The sequence below is a fragment of the Solea senegalensis genome, linkage group LG13 (genome assembly GCF_019176455.1).
Source record: "Solea senegalensis isolate Sse05_10M linkage group LG13, IFAPA_SoseM_1, whole genome shotgun sequence".
Taxonomy (NCBI): domain Eukaryota; kingdom Metazoa; phylum Chordata; class Actinopteri; order Pleuronectiformes; family Soleidae; genus Solea; species Solea senegalensis.
Window position 1 is genome coordinate 11,700,339 of NC_058033.1, and position 20,369 is coordinate 11,720,707.

Sequence of the window (20,369 nt, forward strand, 5' to 3'; positions counted from 1 at the left end):
TATTACAGCCCTCATGACCACGACAGTGTCAAGTTGGCTGCAGTACAAGCCGGAAGTTTAAAGCCATCACTCTCAAAATAAAACATACAAATGTTGCAGTACCTATCAGTAAAGCGTGATTCCATAATAAAAGTAATGAATGTGTGACATTTGTTTTTAAAAGTAATAGTAAAATATAAATTAATACACAATACAAATAATACAGTAAATATAATAACCATTTAAAGTTATTCAGTGTAATTGACAGTTTAATAATAAATAACATAAATATTAAAATGATAAATCTCTTTCTGGCTCATTCTTTCATAATAATAAAAAAGGATCTGCTTAATTTAATTTACCCTAATGTTTACTGATGGTACCGATTAAAGCTTATCAACATTGTTATGCTGCACATTACTTGTATTTAAAAACTTCATGACAATAAAACTGATTCTGATCCTGATAATACTTGTATAAAACTATATATTATTATAAAATTATAGATTAAAAAAACAGTAATCAAACCGTTCAGTTATTACATGTAAAATATAAAGTATTTTATTTGTATTATTTTATTTTATTTGCAAAGTATATGTGTAGAAAGTCTTCATATTTAGAAACAAGTGTTGTATTTTAACTTTTCCGGAAACGCTGTCTGCTGTTTGATGTGTGTGTGTGTCTCTCATTGTAACTTGACAAAGCTTTGACCACGAATGAGCCAATAGGCTGTGGAAGGCAGAGTTGTCCCTGTGGCCGCCATTAAAGAAAGGAATCCATGAATTCAAATGGAAACCAACAGGAACCGAGGCTGAAAAAAAATGATCGTAATAATCGTTGAAATATAGGCCGATGTCGGATTTCGATGGGTTTTTACAGGATGTATTTGGTTTTTAGACCGGATTGTGCGATGGAGGAGTGAGACAGGACGTTTTTATTTTTTTAAGCAGAGACCGTTTTAGGGCTAAGGGGGAGGGGGAGAGTTGCTTCTTTGCTCTCCTTTTCTTTTTGTTTTATGAACATTTGTCGCTTCCCACTATTTGTTTCCACTGTGTGTTTTTGACATGTGGACTTAAAGACCTCACAGTTTCTTTTATCCGCTTTCGGCGGGGGAACTGCATTAGGAAGGTTGTTGAATTAACTATCCTCCAGCCAAATGTTACAAAAAATATTTCTCGTTTGATTTAAGCCTGCACATCCCAAGAAAACACAAAAATCCGCGAATTGTTCTTTATTTCCCGGGACGTGAAATGATGGAGAGTTGGATCTCGCAGTGAAGAAGGATGAGTTCTTGTTTTGTACCAAACGGGGCCAGCTTGGAGGATTGCCATTCCAATCTATTCTGTCTGGTAAGAGATTTAAAACTAAAGGAAAGCAGCCATTTTTAACTAGCTGAACAGGGGCTAAGCTAACGTTAGCCACTGAGGCATCAGTTGATAGTAGCTTAGCTATAGGCTTACGGCCCTGTCGAGCTGACATCTTCTCAGGACAAGCTATCCCAGCTCGTCAGTGTTACAACACTTTGTCACAGAGTTGTTACAACATGTTTACAAACGTTATTTCCGTGACCGCATTTACTTTTCCTTTCTACTCCACTCGCTCGTTGTAAGATGCCACTCATTTGACATGACCACGGAAAGAAATATTCATTGAATGCTTGACTGCATTGGTGTTTCCCACTGAGTTTGTAGTTGTAGTTCCCCTCTTCGCTTGTTTATAAACTTACTATCTGCTTCTCGTGACGTTTCCTCTTACGTTTTTATCAAACGTGAGTGAGTGTCCCGAACAAAACCCCACTTCACTTTTCAGCCCTAAGTTTTAGGGAGTCTGAGTGCGTGGTGCGTTTACTGCCCACTATTCTTTTGTATATATGTATAAGTGACAAGTGATTCTAGGATGGACGGATGTCAGTGTCTAACTTGCATACAGTCTTTCGCCTCCTCGTGTGTTTTGCCCAGACAGCTCTTTTCACTAACAAGCATGTAACGAGACTGTTTGTAACCGTATTTGTTTGCAGACGCTAATGTGTCATCATCTTGTTTGTCAGTGATTGACTCTGATCTCCAAGGACTTCATTTTATCATCTTCACACACCAACAAGGACACAGGCCCTAGACTGAATTATATAATCTGTGGCATGCATGCATTCCTGGACATTACAAATATAAGAGGTGGCTGCAAATCTCAGCTGCATGTGTCTGCTTCTGTAGGCTACAGTGTAGATTGAAAGGAAGCGTGTAATGTGTTTCCTTGTTTGTCTGCGTGTGAGAATCTTTTTCATTATCACGCTGTCAGTTGTGGGCAGTTCAGATTATCCAGACTCCACTAGTCTGCTTGCGGTTGTGCATCAAACCACTTGAAGTTCACAAGTATTGTTTTGATTTAAGTACAGCACAGTGAGCCCCCACTGTGTTGTCCACACCAGTCTTTGACACTAGAGTGAATGTCCAGGTGGAGCTCAGGTGAACAGTCCCTCCTCTGGCCAGATAATCAACAACATGGTCTGAATGTGTTTGTTGTTGCAGTTAATTGGCTTGTCAGCAGGCTTAACTACAGTTTCACTTGAAAGCGCAGCCGCCAAGTATTACACTTGCCGCTGTAATGTGCTCATTTTAACGTCTTGCCTCCACAGTTGGGAAGTTGTTAATATGATTTGTCAAGTGCTGAAAGGTAACACTTCAGAAAAAGTGGATTATTTTATAGATTAAATGACACAGAATCAGTTGGTGTTGCAGTGGAAGCAAAACATCAGAGTGTATAGCGTGTGGATTGATTTCTTAATACGTCTTTGTGAATTTTAGTAGCAATTGACATAAAATCCAGTATAATAATAATAATACAGTAAAATACTACTTTGCTTTCATCACAAACTGATGCAGCGTCATAGCTGTCCGCCCCCTAAAGGCAACATCTCATTGCAGAAAATCCCCACTCTCAGTACCATGCTTTTGGATCAATTGTATGTGCTGAACTCATAATTACAATGTTTATGACAGCATTTGGAGGCAGCTCTGGCTACAGTGGACAGGCGAGGGTTAGGCTGGTAGTTGTGGTGCTGTGCCTGTCTGGCTGACATTTTCCTGCACAGTGAGACTAAGCATAACACCACTGCTGTTATGACTCACTCACTGAACAGACTCCACTTTGTGGTTTTATGGTGAAAGAATGTGAACACATTGTGGCAGTTCCCCCCCTCACCGTTTTCCAGCCAATAGTCCTATCTGGAGTATGATACTACTTGTTGCATACTTTTTTTAGTATGTTAAGGCAGGGGTTTGTTGGAATCAACTTTGAGTGAAAGTTTACTTTATGTGCTCCTGTGTTATTATGCACATATGCAGCTGGGTTTAAATTTGTAGTTTTTGGCTGCCGTTCATGTCGATGTCAGAGTGGGTTCCAACCTTTATAAATGCACTTCTGTTTGGTGTTAGCATTGTACAATAAATCACTGAGAAGAATGTTTAAATTACCTCAAATTAATCATTGAATTTACATTACTTTTCAACCAAAAAATGGAAACAGGCACTTGTTACTTTCATGTTTGCTCCATGACAGGGAGTGGTGTCAGACAGGAAAGTGACAGAGACTTGGTAGCGACTCATCTGCGACATGATTTGAGCAGCTTCACCTGTTACTGGTCTCATATTTTAAAAAGGCAGGAAGGCAGCTGCTTGAAAACAGTGTTCCCTATTGAGACCCAGAACCAGAAGTGGCCGGAGGGAAGGTGAGCAGCTGGCATAATCGGGGGTCATAACCACGCCCAAGTACGCATCATTGCATCAAGAGTTCTTGCCCATATCTAGATTCCCTCCCACAGCAGCAGTGTGAGTTTTGGCTTCAGCATATGAAAGATAAAACTTCCCGTGGCCCACATTGCTGGTCCTGCATTTACTAAGTCACAGAAAGAGAGAACTCTTAGCAGATTAACAGTAGTGCACACAGTGTTTACGGCACTTTTGTGTGCACAGCCTGCATGTGCAACACAAGTTAGAGGGAAATACACAGATATCCTGGGCTCCCTCTTACTTGTGTTACACATGCAGACTGTGTAACACAAGTTGGAGGGAAATACAGCTATCATTGGCCCTGTCTGTTTTTGCACATTGACTGCTTGTAATTTATTTTGAAAAGACATACAGAACAGCAGCAGGGGGCACATTTATCCTTGATGAGGAGTGGAATGCTGATGTCTCTAATCTTTGACATAGGGACTATTCATTTATGCCTTGTCAAGCTCAGTATGTAGAGATATAAGTAAATATTCATATGAATAGCTATGACAAGAATCAGTGCACAGTTTGCTTTAATTTGCTCACATTCATTTTGTGTAATAAGTGATTGAAGACAATCATGAAAACAGAAACAGACTGTTTTCTACAGTGTAACTTTGTAATGCCATTGCAAATTGAATTCAAGACACATGTTAATTCCTTAATAATATAGGCTGCTGCTCATCTATGCAGAAGTAGACATTACCTGTTTCAGAAGTAGACACTTAAAAAGCCTTTAACATTATGTTTAAAGGCTATGCAGTGTTTGTGCTGTCTGTTTCAACTGTAGTGCTGTTTCAAGTTCTCAGTTAAAACCTGGTAGTGGTCTGTGTTGGGTAAGAACAATTCCCCGACTAAAAGTCAAGTCTTGATTCTTTTAAATGTAGAAAGTTGCAATGTGACACATAGTCACAACATCTTCACTGTACTGAGCTCAGCATCACAACAGCAGTGTTTTTGTTTAAGTGCTCTCTGACAGCTAAGCTATGCAGAAGACAAAAAATTAACATAAATGTTAGTAGACACTTGTTAACGACACACCGCAGGTGGTCAGTATTATAAAATTGTCATTACATTCATTATGTCATTATGTCCATTACTGCCTTTCGCCTGGCATTGTGTCCATTACTCTTTATACAGTATACAAATAATACTTGATTTTATTGGAAGGCATGCACCTCTAATTCTGTTGTTAATAGTACCTGTGTCAGTTATCCATACAACAACAGTCCTTTTTAAGTGTAATCTGTGTTCAATACACTATAATGCTTATTATCTCATTAACAGACCAATGTTTTATTCAATAATCTAATCATATAATTTTCATGTCACTGCTGTTATTTTATTGCAATAATAGCAACGCACAACAATATTTAGTTTAGTAAGAGTGTACAATAACAATATCAACAATATTTTTTTTATTGAATCTGTTTGAAAGAATGAATGGTAAATGTCTGTATTAATGTAGTGCCTTTCTTCACTCAAAGCTGCTCTACACAACAGTTTTCTACACAACCATTCACCTATTCACTCACACATTGATACAACACATCTATTTACTACTTTTTCTATCACACGTCTTTCATACCCATTCACTACCCACAGCCGTCAGGAGCAACTTGAGGTTAAGTGTCTTAAGTGTCCAGGGACACATAGGCATGTAGTCTAGTGGAGTCTGGAGTCAAACCTTCGACCTTCATGTTTAAAGACGAATCCCTCTACCACTCAGCCACTGTCGCTGGAAAGATGTTGTTTTACTGCAGTGATAACTGTCTTGACTGTATTTAGTGGTACTGGGATTTATATTTTTAAGTGTTCCTAATATTCAAGCCATCTTATTTATATAAATTGAGTTAGGAAAACATTGCAGGTCTCAATACCATCCAGTGTAGTTCAACAGTCCTAAATATTTATCCTCCAAAAATGACCATTTTAATAAATCACCATATTCTTAAACAGATTCAATAAAAATTTACTTTTCTATAATTCCGTATTGTAGGTGTACCGACTAAACTGTCAACTGAGTGTAGACGCTTTTAATCACCATGTGTCATACAACCCCTTCTGTGAAGTAGAGAATGTGTAGTTTAATTGTAGTACTACTTAAGACTTAAAACTGTAATGACATGGATTTATTTAATCACTAGAGTAATATGCAATTAAGAAAATCACTAGCCAAAGTTTTTTTTGTAAGAGCGAGGAAAATGTTTGAAATGGTGAAAGAAATGGAGCCGTTTTTAATTTTCTCATAGATGTTGAAGGAAACAGAAAATATGCCATAGCTGACTACCATTCCATTGTTGTGTGATTCATTTTTTAAATTGAATGCACTTACTGTTAGGAATCCTAATATATATTGTCTCAGTGGCAGGCAAGATGTAAACAGACCTATACTGTTTGCTTGCCACTACATCTTAAATGAAGTGCTCCGGGATGCTTTCACTCCAAGTGACCGTGCATAGTTGTTGTACTGCTGTGATAAGACTCATACTCTTGCTTTTTATGCTGTGTTAAGTTTTGGAACTGCTTTCCTGCATAATCAATGACGTTTGTTTTGTTAATGCCTTGTACCAAGCCCTAACACAGCCATCATTTGCTCAAGAACTGCTTATCCTAAACCTGATTATCAACACTGCTCTTCCTTGAGTCCCCACCAATACAAAGTTTAGGTTTAAAGTTAAACAGATGAGCAGTTGTCAAAGTAACAAAAGGAAGGACAAACAAACAGACAGAGATTAGTTAGATTATCTGTTTCACTGCCAAAAATGTAGATGAAATGAGGCAACATGTGACCAGACAATAATACCCAAGCAATGCTTTATCACATCATTACAAAGTCATAACGTACACAAGAATGTGTCTGCCTCTACCACTGATGCACCTGTCTGATATATTTATAGAATTCCTTGGTTACAGTCTCTGTTAAATAATCTTGGTGATAAATGTGGGTTTTCATACCTCACACAGTTTGACGTATGTGTTGTAAATAATCTTAATATATCTTCCCACTGAGCTGCTGTTTGGTGTTTGTGTGTCACGTAACATTCCTCAACTTTTTAAATGAGTCAGTGCAGTCAGTGTTAGTGGGAGTTTATGGTCAATATTTGGCCACATGTGATTTTAGAAGAGCTGCAGACAGTTTAGTGATTTTTTTTATTATTGAGAATTCTGTTATTTATTTTTTTCAATAATAGTTTAGTTCTTTGGTTCATAAAATGTTTAATGGTACCTCCCAAATGTCAAAATGGCAACACCCTTAAATGTCTCGCTTTGTTGAAACAGGAATAATTCAGCTCACTGTCATAGAGCATTGATTAAACAAACAAATTCACAGTTAAAAAGCAGATACATTACAATTAATTAGAGTTGCTGTCAGTTTGTATAATAGTTAATATGTGATTGATTGTTGATAAATTGTTGCAGCCTTAGATTTAAGAATATTTTTCAATATTGTGAGACTGTGCATTCAACTAACCTTTCCCGTTTTTGAACAGGTTTGATGTTGAGATTGAAGTAGAATCAAGTATAAAATACAATGTATCATTTATTATTGTCGGTAATTGCTTTTTCAGCATTTAGTAATTCTTTCCCCGTACACGCTAGTTGCTGTTGAGAATTTGTTTGCTCACGTCTTGATAGTAACAGAAACAGTTGGTGAGAATGTGATGGATAGAACTGTGATGTAAGATGAAGACTTCAGCCTTCTGCTCTTGTACATCTTGCAGACTGCTCTATTTCATTCATGCGGCACCATTCATCACATTTTTAGCTGTTTAGTGACACTGCAGTCGCTAAACTGGAGATGCAAACCAGGTCAAAGTTTCAGTGGTCACAGGATGTAGTCAGTTATTTCACTTTCCCTCTTGTGAACAGTTGCACTGCTGCTGGTATAGATAATAACAAGAAGCATGTCAGTGTTTTCTCTGCGTGCCATTTTAGAAGTCAGCTGATTCCAGGCACACTATTAATTAAACTGGTAAACCATGTCAAGACAACACATGACTCTGCGTTGTTGTTTTTTCATGATCTGGGTGATAAATACATCATTTTGAACTCACACAAAGCAGGTGAGAAAGTTTTTCACCATCAAATGCGAATGAAAAAAAAACAAAAAACAGTTACCATAAGCAACAGGTAGTGAAACACTAATTTGAATAAGAGTTACTTCAAACCAAAGTGTTAGTCCCCTGTGAACAGCTTGATGCCTGGATAACTCTGAGCAGCACATAATCATGTCTGAAAGTCTATAACCAATATCTATGTAGAGGAGTAGGGGACTTAAATGAAATCTGTCAGGCACTTATGAGCAGAACCTTTCATACAGTGAAACACACAATACCTCTGGGAACTCACCATGGTCAGTAAGAAGATGGGGGTGTTCCTTTGCTAATTGCCTCTCTGCACTGCTTATGATCTGGTTTCACAGTTAACCGTTGTCCTAACCTTTCCCTTTGCATTGTGTGCACAGATGTTTCCGAGCAAGATGCAGGTGTGATGTATGTGTTTCTCACACTGACTCCAGCAGGAAGGAGAAGCCTCACTGCTGCTATTGCTGCAGCTCTGTTGTTACAAACAGGCATAGCTACTAACTATAGTTCTGCTAGTTGCACCTTGGAATTTGTTCTCAGCATGTGGAACAGCTTTTGTGTTCCTTACAAGCCACACTGTTCATTAGTTGTCATGATGTTTTGATCATACATCCTGATGTGCTGACACTATCTTGCAATATTGGGCTTTTATAAGCTTGCCAGGCATGGCTTTCCTTGAGTTAGTGGTGGAGAACAAATTAAATGCATGCTTTATGTTTACTAATGAAGCACACGGTGTATACTAATTTGCAAAATAACACCCTCTTGCATACTGCTGATGTATTACTTGGATTTATACAAGAGCCATACATGTACTGTAAACTCTTTTTAACCTCAGATTTTTACTGATTTGTCAACCTGTGTGAGGCCAATATGTCTAACTTGTTGTTGTGATCCAGTTCTGCTCCTGCTGACACCACACAATGCTCTGTTTTGACAAACCCCAGCCTACTCCCTACCCTCAACACCATCACAAATAACTCCACAAATCTCTCAGCTTATCCCTAGTGAGGCGAAAGACCACCGCTTTGCTACCACCATGCGTAATCACTTGTTCAGGCCCAGTGCATCTGAACTCGGGTTAAGATATCTCCTGAACCGTAATGGATTAGTTGATTGAATATACAGAGGTACAGCTTGCCACCTCAGCCTGACTAAATGAATAGATGACATAAAAATGATTAGATTACACAGATTACTGATCTGTTACATATATTACTTACATTTCTACCAGTTATTTTATTTTACTCTAATCTGTTATTTTTTGTTATAAATAATAATTTGGTTTAATTATTGAAGTCCCTTTTGAATTTCTTGGGGGCATTCACCTGAGCTGGCATGAGTTCCACAAGTTTGGACAACATCCAACATCCCATAGTACATCAGCATGATTTGATATCCTACACAGAATTTACCACAGCTGCAGGTTTAGATACCTTTAATAGCTCGGGGTATTTGAGATTTTTGCATCATGTCAGTTGACCTCTGCTGCCTCCCACTGGCTTTATTCCACACCACACCACACCACATAGGTGATGTTTACATCCCAAGACTACCGTCACAGCATTTGCTGCTGAATCAATTCAGTAAAATATAATTGATCGTTACATGCATCGGCATGGAGTACCTCACAATATACTGTTGAATTGATTTTTTAGCACAGGACTAGATGGCCTAGATTTTTAGGTGTGCCAGTTTCCCTTTAAATTATAATCAATAAAGTTAGGTGACTTGAGTGACATCCGATTCAAGACTAATTTGATGTTCTTTGGTCTTGGTTTAGTTCTTGTGAAGCTTTGTGTTTTCCTTTAGCAAAATCTGTATCTGAGATAAGATAAGCGTTTATTAATCCCCCTATGGGGAACTGTACAACCTTTTCATATAGATATATGAATTTATAGCCCTCTGTTATGAAGGTGGTTTTCTGTCTCTTTGTGGACTAACCTATGCATATTAATCTCCTGATAGATTTGATCTGTTTCTGTTTAGTGTTCTTTAGAAACCTAAATTGTATCTGTCATTTCAGCTGTCTGACACTTTTCACATTTCTCCCAGTCATTATGCCACTCAGTGACTAATGATGTGCTAAAAGAGGCACAGGCAGGCAGCCTCAGGTATAACAGGTGAACACCAGCGTCAGGTTGATTTACTTAATGCGGTCTCTTTTGAGAAAATCAAATCCTCCTGACTTTTGTCTTGTTATTGCCCTTTTTGTACATAAGAGTTAAATTGTCACAAATGTTATTGTCGACCTAGAAATAGTGTAGAAATCTTTTTTCTCCAAGTGTTTCTGCTGCTTTTTAAAATGTTTGTAAGACCTTGAAGTTTCATTTTTCATTCATTTCATTTTTAGTGTGGACTTGTTCTTTTGGATAACAAAGTAGACAGACTACTAGACGTTGTGACATTTTTTCCATTCCATCTTTACTTCCTGATACTGATACCTGAGCTTTGTATTAGCTGATAGTGTGTACCATTCCAATATAACAATGCAAAAAAATTCATGGTCATTGTTGTATAGAGTTTAAAGTTTAAGCAGTACAGTTTAAAACAATTGCAAATGAAAAAAGACATAAAATAGGAATACATTCCAATGCATTTAAAAAAACATTTTAGAAAAATAAAATACTTAAGTCACAGAACATCTTGCATACAATTCTGATTGCCAGTGATACAACTGCTGTTTTGGAGCTGTTAAGAAGGATTGATTGGGAAGAGGAGATTGGGGGGAATCCTGTTTTATTTCAGTTTTTATATAAGATGTAAGACATGATATTGGATTATTTCATAGATTTCTGTCCTTGCTGGAGCCTGATTTGGCATCTTCGGCTGGATCCAGAGGCATTTCCGACAGTTGTATCAGAACACGAACATCACTGCAGCATCCGTTTGCGTCTGTGTGTCACTGAGTGTTCTGGGTTGAAGTTGTAGGTTGCTATGTAGTCTGTTAGTGTTCAGCTGATAGGCACCAGTGCTAGCTACTAACCGTGAAGTGTAATGCTTTAACACTTAACAGCCCTATTAGTGATTTACTGCCTACAAGGCTTTTTCCTATGTGTTTTGCTCTCTCTATAAAAGGCACATAGTGTTTATTGAAAGGCGAAGTACTCACATCCCCAGTGTACTCTCCAATAATGAGGATTAAGGTGGCGAGACCTCATTTACTGTTACTACTTTTCATATTATGTATTGAACATGTTGTTCATGTTGATATTGGAAGTACCTGAAGCATAAGCGTACAGTTATTGGCAGAAAGAGTTTCAGGGGCAGAGTGTAAAGGGAGGTTTAGTATAAACTCTTGACACGCTGCTCAACATTTTTATGCTGAGATGCTGCCGAGTGGATCCTGAAGCAGCAACTGCGCACACGTAACGCTCTCTTTCTCTCCTCCTTTGTGTTGCAGGCTGACTTGACAGGGATCAAATGGAAGAGGTTTGTGTGGCAGGGGCCCACCTCTGCACCCATCCTTTTCCCTGTGACAGAGGAGGATCCCATCCTATGCAGCTTCAGCCGCTGCCTGAAAGCCGACGTTCTAAGTGTATGGCGGCGGAGTCAACGGCCGGGCCGAAGGGAGCTTTGGCTTTTCTGGTGGGGGGACGACCCTAACTTCGCAGATCTCATCCACCATGAACTTGCAGGTAGGGCACCTATGACATACGCATATATCCCATGTAAGGTTCAAGAGTATGATTTATTAATCTGTGCCAGTATACCATTGTTATGATACTTCAATACCGTCAGATGTGAGAGTTAGTTTAAAAAAACAGGGCAAATTGTTGGATCTAAAGTAGATCTGGAAGTGTTTGAGCAGATGTTTTTTCTAATTGTTGGAATTCAAATAATCACAGGAAGACAAATAGAAAGTTAAATTCTCTACTTCATTGCCATTAATCAGAAAGTATCACTTCCCCTACAAATGCACATTTTGTTGATTCACTCAAGGTTTGATACTGTAGCTTAAAGGAGTACTGTAAAGGATAATGGGAAGTGTAGAGGACCCGAAGATCACAATACAACATCACAAAAGATGTTTGTCAGGCAAATGATCACCAAGTGACAAAATCAGTGTAATCTGATACAGGCTGATTAGTGAGCCAGGAAGGCTGGTAGTGCCAACACCTGTAAGGAAACTCCCTCTCCCTGAAGGCAGTGGGAATTGTCTTATTATTGTGTGTGAGTCTGAGTGTTATCATATTGTAATAATTGCAGCAGACCTTGCATTTTATTTTTGGTGAGGAAAAACTAAACCCACATGGTGATCATTTGAAGTGGATGAACTACAGAGCGATTAAGGTGAAAGAAACTGAGTTCAGTCTTAAAATAACTTGAGCAAGAAGCACAGTGTGCAGGGACAACCAAGCAGAAATTAGGCAAATTCATCCACCCCCCCATTTTCTCCTTTTCCCTCTTCAGTCATAGTGATATTTGTGGTGGAAGATGAAAAAAAGACCATCCTTTTTAATGCTCTTTGCCATGTAGATTGAACTTTGGTGTCTGAGCCAAGCAGTCTTTTTGTGACCCTCCTTCATTATGGGACATTGTGGTTGAAGTGGGCTCAAAAAGCAAGCTGAAGGCTATGATGGACAGCTCACTCAGGCCTAACGGGTCTTGATAATAACCTGAAGCATCTGGCACAGGCCCTCTAATGGAGTGTGCCACATTTCAAGTAGAAGTATGGATGGTATGGAGAATCTATGTTTGGAATTTTTTATAGCCACTGCTGTGTTCCTACGCAGGGCTTGTGTTGGTAGCTGAGGGTGGGAAGGCCTTGTGAAATAAATTATAAAAAAAACAAAAACTTTGTAGCTGTAGGCTTTTCACAGATAAATAACTGGATACAGCTCTCTCTGTTTCCGGTCAGTCTTGCCTCTGTATTTTCCTGCTCTCGTTTTCTATATCTCCTTCTGCAGTAGCTAAATATATCACTGCTTCTGATGCCATGGCAGCATAGGCCTGGACATATTAGATGCAAATATAGCTTATCGTCTGGTCAGCCTGTTCAGGTTTCCCACATTAGTTTCTAGATATTTCGCTTCTCTTCGTTTCTAGACTTTCTGAGCTTTTCTTGGTTATTACAATTGCTATTGTTGTTGTTTTGTAGGTGGTGGTATTACAAATGGTCCCACATTTTCTAATCAGCTACACAATTAAAACTGATAACTGGCTTTCCTCATGTGGCAGATCAGTTTACTTTTACTTAATCGAGTCATAAAGATATGGAGAATAACTGAACCTACAAAATACAATTGTATAAAAACAAAATACAATTTAAAAAACAAGCCATGGTTATTCAAAGATAAGCCACAACTTTAAAGCCCCATACTTGTCATAATATACAGAGTTATCAGTAAAAACATTTTATTTGATTTAAATGTATGGTGACAATTGTGGCCCTGCGATGGACTGGCGAACTGTCCAGGGTGTACCCCGCCTATCGCCCGATGTAGCTGAGATTGGCACAGCACCCCCCGCGACCCTCTGGTGGAGGATAAAGCGGTTAGATGATGAGATGATGTATGGTGACAATAGACAGGTTTTCATAGAGGACACATGTTGATGCTGAGGTCTCCCTGCTTGGTGAGAACTGTATGCCTGTTACGGGCATGCACAGATTGATGGATGTTTTGATGGTCCATGTCGTACTGTTTTGGCAGACTGGACTGGATGTCTGTAGTGTGGAACAAGATGTTTTGCTCGTCAGCGATCAAACCTAATGACCAATCAGAAGTCATGTTCAGTAAATCAAAAGAGAAGGGATGGCAGTTACTGTCTCATCCTTCAGATGTCAACACACCGAGCAAGTGAATTTTGAGCAGCTCCAAGCTTGTGCTCAACCCCATTTGTATGGAACATAACTGCTCTCTACTGAGGTGTTTCCCGCTTGTGGATTCTTTGTGCTTGTGTCATGTGCACACAAACAAACAGTGTGTATGTTTTATACTGGAAATACTGGATGAATCACATTGACACTTGTCAGGTATTATTTTAGGTTGTGTTCCCCTAATTTGTTCTGATGCATGATGCAGGTTATCTCTATTCCCTGTCTCTGTCGGTGGCAGGTGGACAGTGCCATAAACTGTATTTCCTATTTTGGAGGGTGCGGTTCCCTTCTTTTAACTATAAGACATATTTCCCCCTACTGTAGCTGCTACGATGCTCTGCTGGTGAGATGAGGCTGAGCAACCTCACTAGATGGATCTGAAATCAGCTGGAGGGCTCCTTCCACCAACCTCTGATCTACAGCTGCTCATCAGTCTCAATTTGGATGGCCTGTCCTGACATCTAAGACCTGAAACAGGGATAGAACAATGTCAGGATACCTACCTACCTCTTGTTATGGCTGTCACTTTAGATGACTGTGATTTTAAAAAAATAGCCAGGGTTATCTTATGCTGTGTCTCCACTACATGGTCCAGCTCACCTCACCTCAGCACGGCTCGATCCTACATGGTTTTGGTTGTGTTTCCATTACAATAGCGGTCAGGCACCAGGATTGGAGATCACTGTTCTGGCAGGCTTTGTGTAGCCACTGAAGTAGAATGATCGACAGACTGCTGTGTTTTTGGACTCTTGGAGGGGCTCTCCATGTGGAGAAAGGTGAATCAACAGATACCATGTAGCAGTGGCAGGGAAGACCATGACAGGACCAGCCTCACTCAGCTAGAATGTCAGAACTGCTGTTGCCTTTTAACCTCTACTCTTTTTGCCACTAGATTGATTTATTAGTTTGCCTTTTGGTCCCAGTCTGTCTTGGGAATTGTGAAAAGCTTGCTTTACTTTTATTTTTTCAGCTTCTTTGTAGTCTTTAGTTCAGTGTTGGTGGTAAACATGAAAATCTACTCTTTTCCTTTAATTTTGTCAACTGAAATGGTGCTTGCTCATTTACCCCCACGCCCTCTTCCATCCTCATTAGATTAGCAGCCTGTGAAAGTCTTTTAATTTTGAGCAAGTGCCATTTCTGTATACCAGCGTTCCAGTAATCCCTTCACTCTAAGGAGATGAGGGGAAAAGGAGTGAGCTCGAGAGATGAGAGTTGTGAAGGGCAGAAAACTTGAGGGTCTGGCACTTAATCACCATTGAAGAGATGTAAGGGTAACTAACCACCAAGTCCCTTTTCTACACTCTTGGAAACCGCCCTTGCTCATAACACAATGAGAAAACCAATTCTAAACTTCTCCTGGACATGTACAGATATTCTTCTCAACAAAAGAATGTATTTACTAAATGAACTGCTTGCTTTCCTCTTCGATTGGTTGACTATAGGCATATATTTTAATGCAAATGCCCCACTCGCCTCATTGCCCTTTCCCTTCATAAGTGGGAGTGGGGTCTCCTAACAAGTTGCATCCTAAACGAAATATACTGTATGGTGTCATTAATAAGGGTAACTGCTCTATGGTACATTTCTCCATAAGCCCAAAGCTACAGCCACACTCATGTGTTTTAGTTTTACACTTCACTTATGCCAGGGGTACTTTAAACTTTTTGGTACTTTCAGGGACCTCTCACAAGGCAGTAAATTGTCCAATGCTGATTAAGCATATGCTGCCATTTGTGCTAATATTGTAGTAGTCCCACAACATCACAAAATGAACTTCAGTCTCAGTCATGTGACGATCAGAGAGAAGCTCTTGTTCTAGGCCTTTTGATGTGAGCGCCTGCCATTGCAGCATGTACTGTGCATCACTCGTCTGTGATGAAAACATCTAAACATATCAATATTTCCGCACCTGTCATAGTACCCTATACCTATGGATTATCAAAAGATGTTTGGAATTTTTTAAGCCCACAAGACTTGAAATGATGTTTGGCTCTAAGTTGTGCTCTTTTCTATCACATTGGCACAGTGGATTTCTGCACTTCATAAGGCTCAGAAGGGGGCTATTACTTAAACTTGTAAGAGTTCCTGTGGGCATGTGCCTGCCACTGTATGTCAATGGTCACGTGTTGTGCATTCTAGAATGGATTAAGAATAGTTCTGATATAGCTGTAACACAAGGCCCCCCATCCCCTCTAAGAAGTGGTGGAGAAAGAGGTAATTGAAAAATTTCCATCACCACTTGATGATGACAAGAATAGCTCAGTTTAGTAGCTTTCTTGTGTTGACAGTGATCTTCTGACAGTCCTCTTTGTTTCTGCTGGAATGCAGTAATTCTTGGAATTTTTCTAGCTTTGCCAACTTCAGAGGATTTTTGTTTTTGTCTGACCCCTGTCCTTCATGCCTACTTGAATTAAAGGTGAAATAAAAACAACCATTCTTTGCACCTCAGGGCAGATTATTCAGCAAGAGCATATTTTAGTAGGATGTCAACGTTGTATTGACTGAAACTTAAATGTTCTTCTCTGTCAGTGTCTTTTTTCCTGTCCTTTGAGAAAAACATCCCAACCTCAAAATTGTTGAAGTGCCCTCACATCAATGAAAGACGCTGTTTGTAGCAGTACCTGCAGTTCAAAAAAAGTCCGGTGACAACAAATATCCACAAAAGGGGAAGGATGTTGTTAAAAAAATACCATCAAAGGATGGCTGGCTTATGGGCATTTTGGGATGCTTAGACATTTTGTGGTACAAGCTTGCATTGATCATGAGTGAGCCTGTGGTGAGAATGGACATATCCGTTTCCTGCTTTCCAAATACTCATTAGACTCTTCCTGTCCCTTTATATCAATACAGAAAACTGCTGCAGATTAATTTAATCATACTCTTTTAGAAATGCAAAAGGATCTTTTCCATGTGACTAGTTTAAAGCATGGCGCAGTCGGTGAAAAGTGGCCTTTTAAAGGGACTCGGTTGATGTATTGGTTGTGTGACATCTTTAGTAATCTCAGTTAGATGACTGTGATTTTAAAACTTCAATAATTCATCTTTTTTTAATTGGTGTCTACTGACATCTACATTTTACTGGTTTCCTGGTACTTGTTTAAGCCTGAAGACCCTTAAGAACAGACATATTCCTAAAGTAAAATATCTAAACGTATGCCCTGATTATTTGATTTAGCACTTGCAATCATATTCAAAAGATAGTAATGGAATATTTATATTGTGACACGGGTGATATCACAACAAAATGACTGTGATACATGTTTAGTCTCACAATGATGTAAGGCCCATTGCAAGCACTGTAGCCCAGTAAAATGCCCCAGGCAAGGATTCAGAAAGGAGAAATGCCACTCACTCTTTAGAATTTTCTAAATGTTACTGACTTGGACAGGCTCCGAAAGTCAAAGAGAATCTTTGACTGAGAAAAACTGAAAACTCCACACTGATGCGATACACATGGACAAAGTGAGTCCAAGGTTTGAAACTGTGACCAAAAAGTTCAATTCATTAAGTGTTTGCGGTGGAGAAAATTGCATTCAATACATAATTGGGGCAGGAAACTATATTTCATCTGCTTGGATCCCAGCCAATGGCTTATTCTCATCTTAATATATTAGATAACCTTTGAATTTACCACTTAAGGTATAGGTTTTTTGGTAATCAGCAGTGTGTTCACATGATTGTGGGTTTGCATCAAAGATAATTATTTAGTGATAGACTTGGTTAAGCTTTTTTTCTTTGAAAAATAGTTCTTCACTCCAGTGTGTGATACAGAGGATGATGGAGAGATAAATCCAGACAAGCTCTGAGGAGGAAACGAGGAGAGGAGGCCAATGGCTTTGTACTTTGGGATCAATTTTCGAGGGCTTATCTCCTGCCTGTGAACCACCCTCTGCTTTCCCCTTTTCCCCCTGCTCCATCTCTCTCCAGCACTCTCTATGATGGATCTCCACTGGCTGGCACAGTGCAGGAACTCAGCCATGCATGCAGCTCTGGCCCACGTGTAACGTCTCCCTCTCTTCTCTATCTGTCTCTTTTCCCTCTCTGCTCAAGAAATAGTCATTAATTAGTAATGGAGACTTTACAGAGTACTGCTGGTTCTCACTCTCCGCCCTTGCAGATAAGGAGGGAAGAGCAAGAGAGGAGAGAACCCTCTGGCCAGGCTTGGTAGAATCCCCTTGAGCACAGTTGATCACAAAGCATTAATCCTGCTGTTCAATGACTGACTGCTGCTCTAATTGCTTACACACAGAAGGGTGGGGTTGGGTAGGTGGGGCTTTTTCCACATTTTTCATGGACCTCGGAAACACCCACATGCAATTTTGCGCATTCTTGTGTGGGCTTTTTGTTTGTTTGTTTTTTTTAGATTGGTGACTCTATAGCTGAGCTGTACATTTATGTTCAAGGAAAAATGTTTGTGCGCTTTTGTGTGCATTCACGTCAGAATTGTCTACTTATGCGTGTTGGTGACAGAACTGCTGTGCTTCCATGAAAGATCTCTTACAAATGTCAGCTCATCTGGGCCTGCTGCACATGAGGCAGGGACATGAAGGTGTCTTAACCAAGAGCTCAGCCCATAAATCTTTGTCTAAATGAGGCCACTCATTTTTTGCCCCATGTACCGACTGCCACACACCATGACCCACCCTCCTAAACATACTCTATTATGCACTTGCACACATTTTTGGTTGACATCTTTTATTAGACAATACCTCTTTTAAGCATCCTGTGGTACATGCATTCTATGTTAATATTTACCACACTTAAAAACTGCATGTGTGCACAAAAAAGACACACTAGGTCAAGACGCACTGAAACAGGAGATAAATGCAATATGCACACATGCAGCTGAATCAACACAGTTGAATGACATAAAATTAATCAGCAACTGTTTTTGGTAGTTCATCTGTTTTTCAGGTTTTCTGCTCTGGTACAAATTTACACTCTTAGAGAGTTTTTAGCTTGTTAAGTTCAACACAGGAAAATTCAAGCTTGTCCCACTTGTTCAGATGTCTCTGAAACGGAAACAAGAAAGTAAATACAGGAAGGAGTTCCAGTGTTCTGTTGCATGTTCTTTTAAGAAACATTGCCGTGTAATAATTTTATGTGGAGCTGCTCCCACTACCAGGAAATGGCTGCCTGGAGTTTGCATGCCCTGCTACATCCCAGAATACAAAGCACACCTAGCTACAGGAACCAGTCTAGAGTTTGTGTGGAGAAGTGAAATCACATTCTCTGAAGGGTCTTGATTGTTCATTTCTGTGCCAGTTTGTTAACCATGTCGACACTTGCCAGTGTCTGATTTAACTGCACTTGTGAGAGTTAGTGTTGGGAGAATTTTATGCTTTATGCTTTTGTCAACAACAGAGTAAACTGTCTATCTTTGACCAGTTGTGCAATCCTACAAACAGATTTAAAATGCCTCTTGGGGCTCTGAGAAATGACGACTAAATTATGTTCCCATTATTTACATATTAAACAATCAGTCATTTAATCAAGGAAATTACTGGCAGTTAAATGACTCATGAAAATAACAAGACTGTACAAAGATCAAGTGTCACGCTTTTTTTAGTTTACCACCCACTGGATATGCAAAATATCTTTGAGATGTCTGTTTAGAGCAACCTTCTGAGATGCTTCTCTTTTAGATTCTCTTGAAGATATTTCACTCATTCAAGTCATGCTTTTTTATTTTGCACATGATGAAAATTGACTGCAGTCTGATGGTCCAGCTGCTTTTGTTGTGAAAACTGGTTTTAAAATGTTGCATTGCCATTTTTGCACGCAGCATCGCATAGCTTACATTGTATGGAACGCTAAATTATGACTAAACATTATGTCTGTGTAAAATGGGGAGTGTTGTGGCACGTATTACACGATGAAGATGGAGTCTTCAGGAACACTTGATGGAAAACAGATGCCTGTTATCGAGTTGCTTGGGGCTAGAGGGAGAGAGAGGATGAATGAGCGACAGTGATGAGGAGGTATGGGGCAGATGTGCTTTTGGCAGTGGGGAGTAGATGAGATTGCCATAATGGTTGATATAAAATAAGGTGGAGAGAAGTTTTCTGCCCGTCTTAGCATCGCATTCAACAGGGCTGAATCAGAGCTCCAGGTTTCATTTTCAAAATGTGTTGTTTTTTTCTTTTTTCCTGTCTTTCATATGTTGTTTGGCGTTGGGAGTTTGGCCTAAATCCCATTTAGTTTTTTCCCAGTGCAAAGTCTTTTTCTTTTTTTAAAAAAAACATACATGAAACCATGCATACTCTCTCTCACTCAACACCTTTTCTTGAATGTTGATTTGTTTTTTTATTCTGTGCTTGCACTTAATTTTTAATAGGAAATTGCTGTTATTCCTCCTCTTTCCTGCCATTGCCCTGTTTTCTGTGCTCCTGATCTTATCTCTCAAGATGTATGTGCACCTGATGAATTAGTGTGTTGCTCTCAAAATCACCAAGCATGTAACCCCCTTTACTTGGCGGCTAGCCTGAAGCTGTTTTTCTTTGGTTGATGTAATGTTTTAAAGGCCAGCTGAACAGGGAGTGTCTTAGAGCTGTGGCATTTAAAATTGGATTTGATGTGGCTGGGATACCTTTTTTCCTTTTTGGAATTAAAGTTGACACTCACTTTTTATTTTCCAGCAGATGTTCATAATTGCACCCTTGCAACATGGCTGATTGCTTAAATTTGGGAAAAGTATTAAAGCGCTCAGCA

The 20,369-nt window shown here is 39.4% G+C and overlaps 1 protein-coding gene across 1 annotated transcript in view; it reads left to right on the top strand.

Annotated features, from left to right (window-relative positions):
* Nucleotides 1-697: 697 nt before the first annotated feature.
* Nucleotides 698-20,369, top strand: part of med13a (mediator complex subunit 13a) — a 79,785-nt gene continuing 60,113 nt past the window's right edge. The window contains exons 1-2 of the mRNA XM_044041480.1: nt 698-1,328; nt 11,241-11,475. Of these exons, the coding sequence (XP_043897415.1) occupies nt 1,263-1,328; nt 11,241-11,475 (301 nt within the window). The 5' untranslated portion in view covers nt 698-1,262. The remainder of the gene's footprint in view (nt 1,329-11,240; nt 11,476-20,369) is intronic.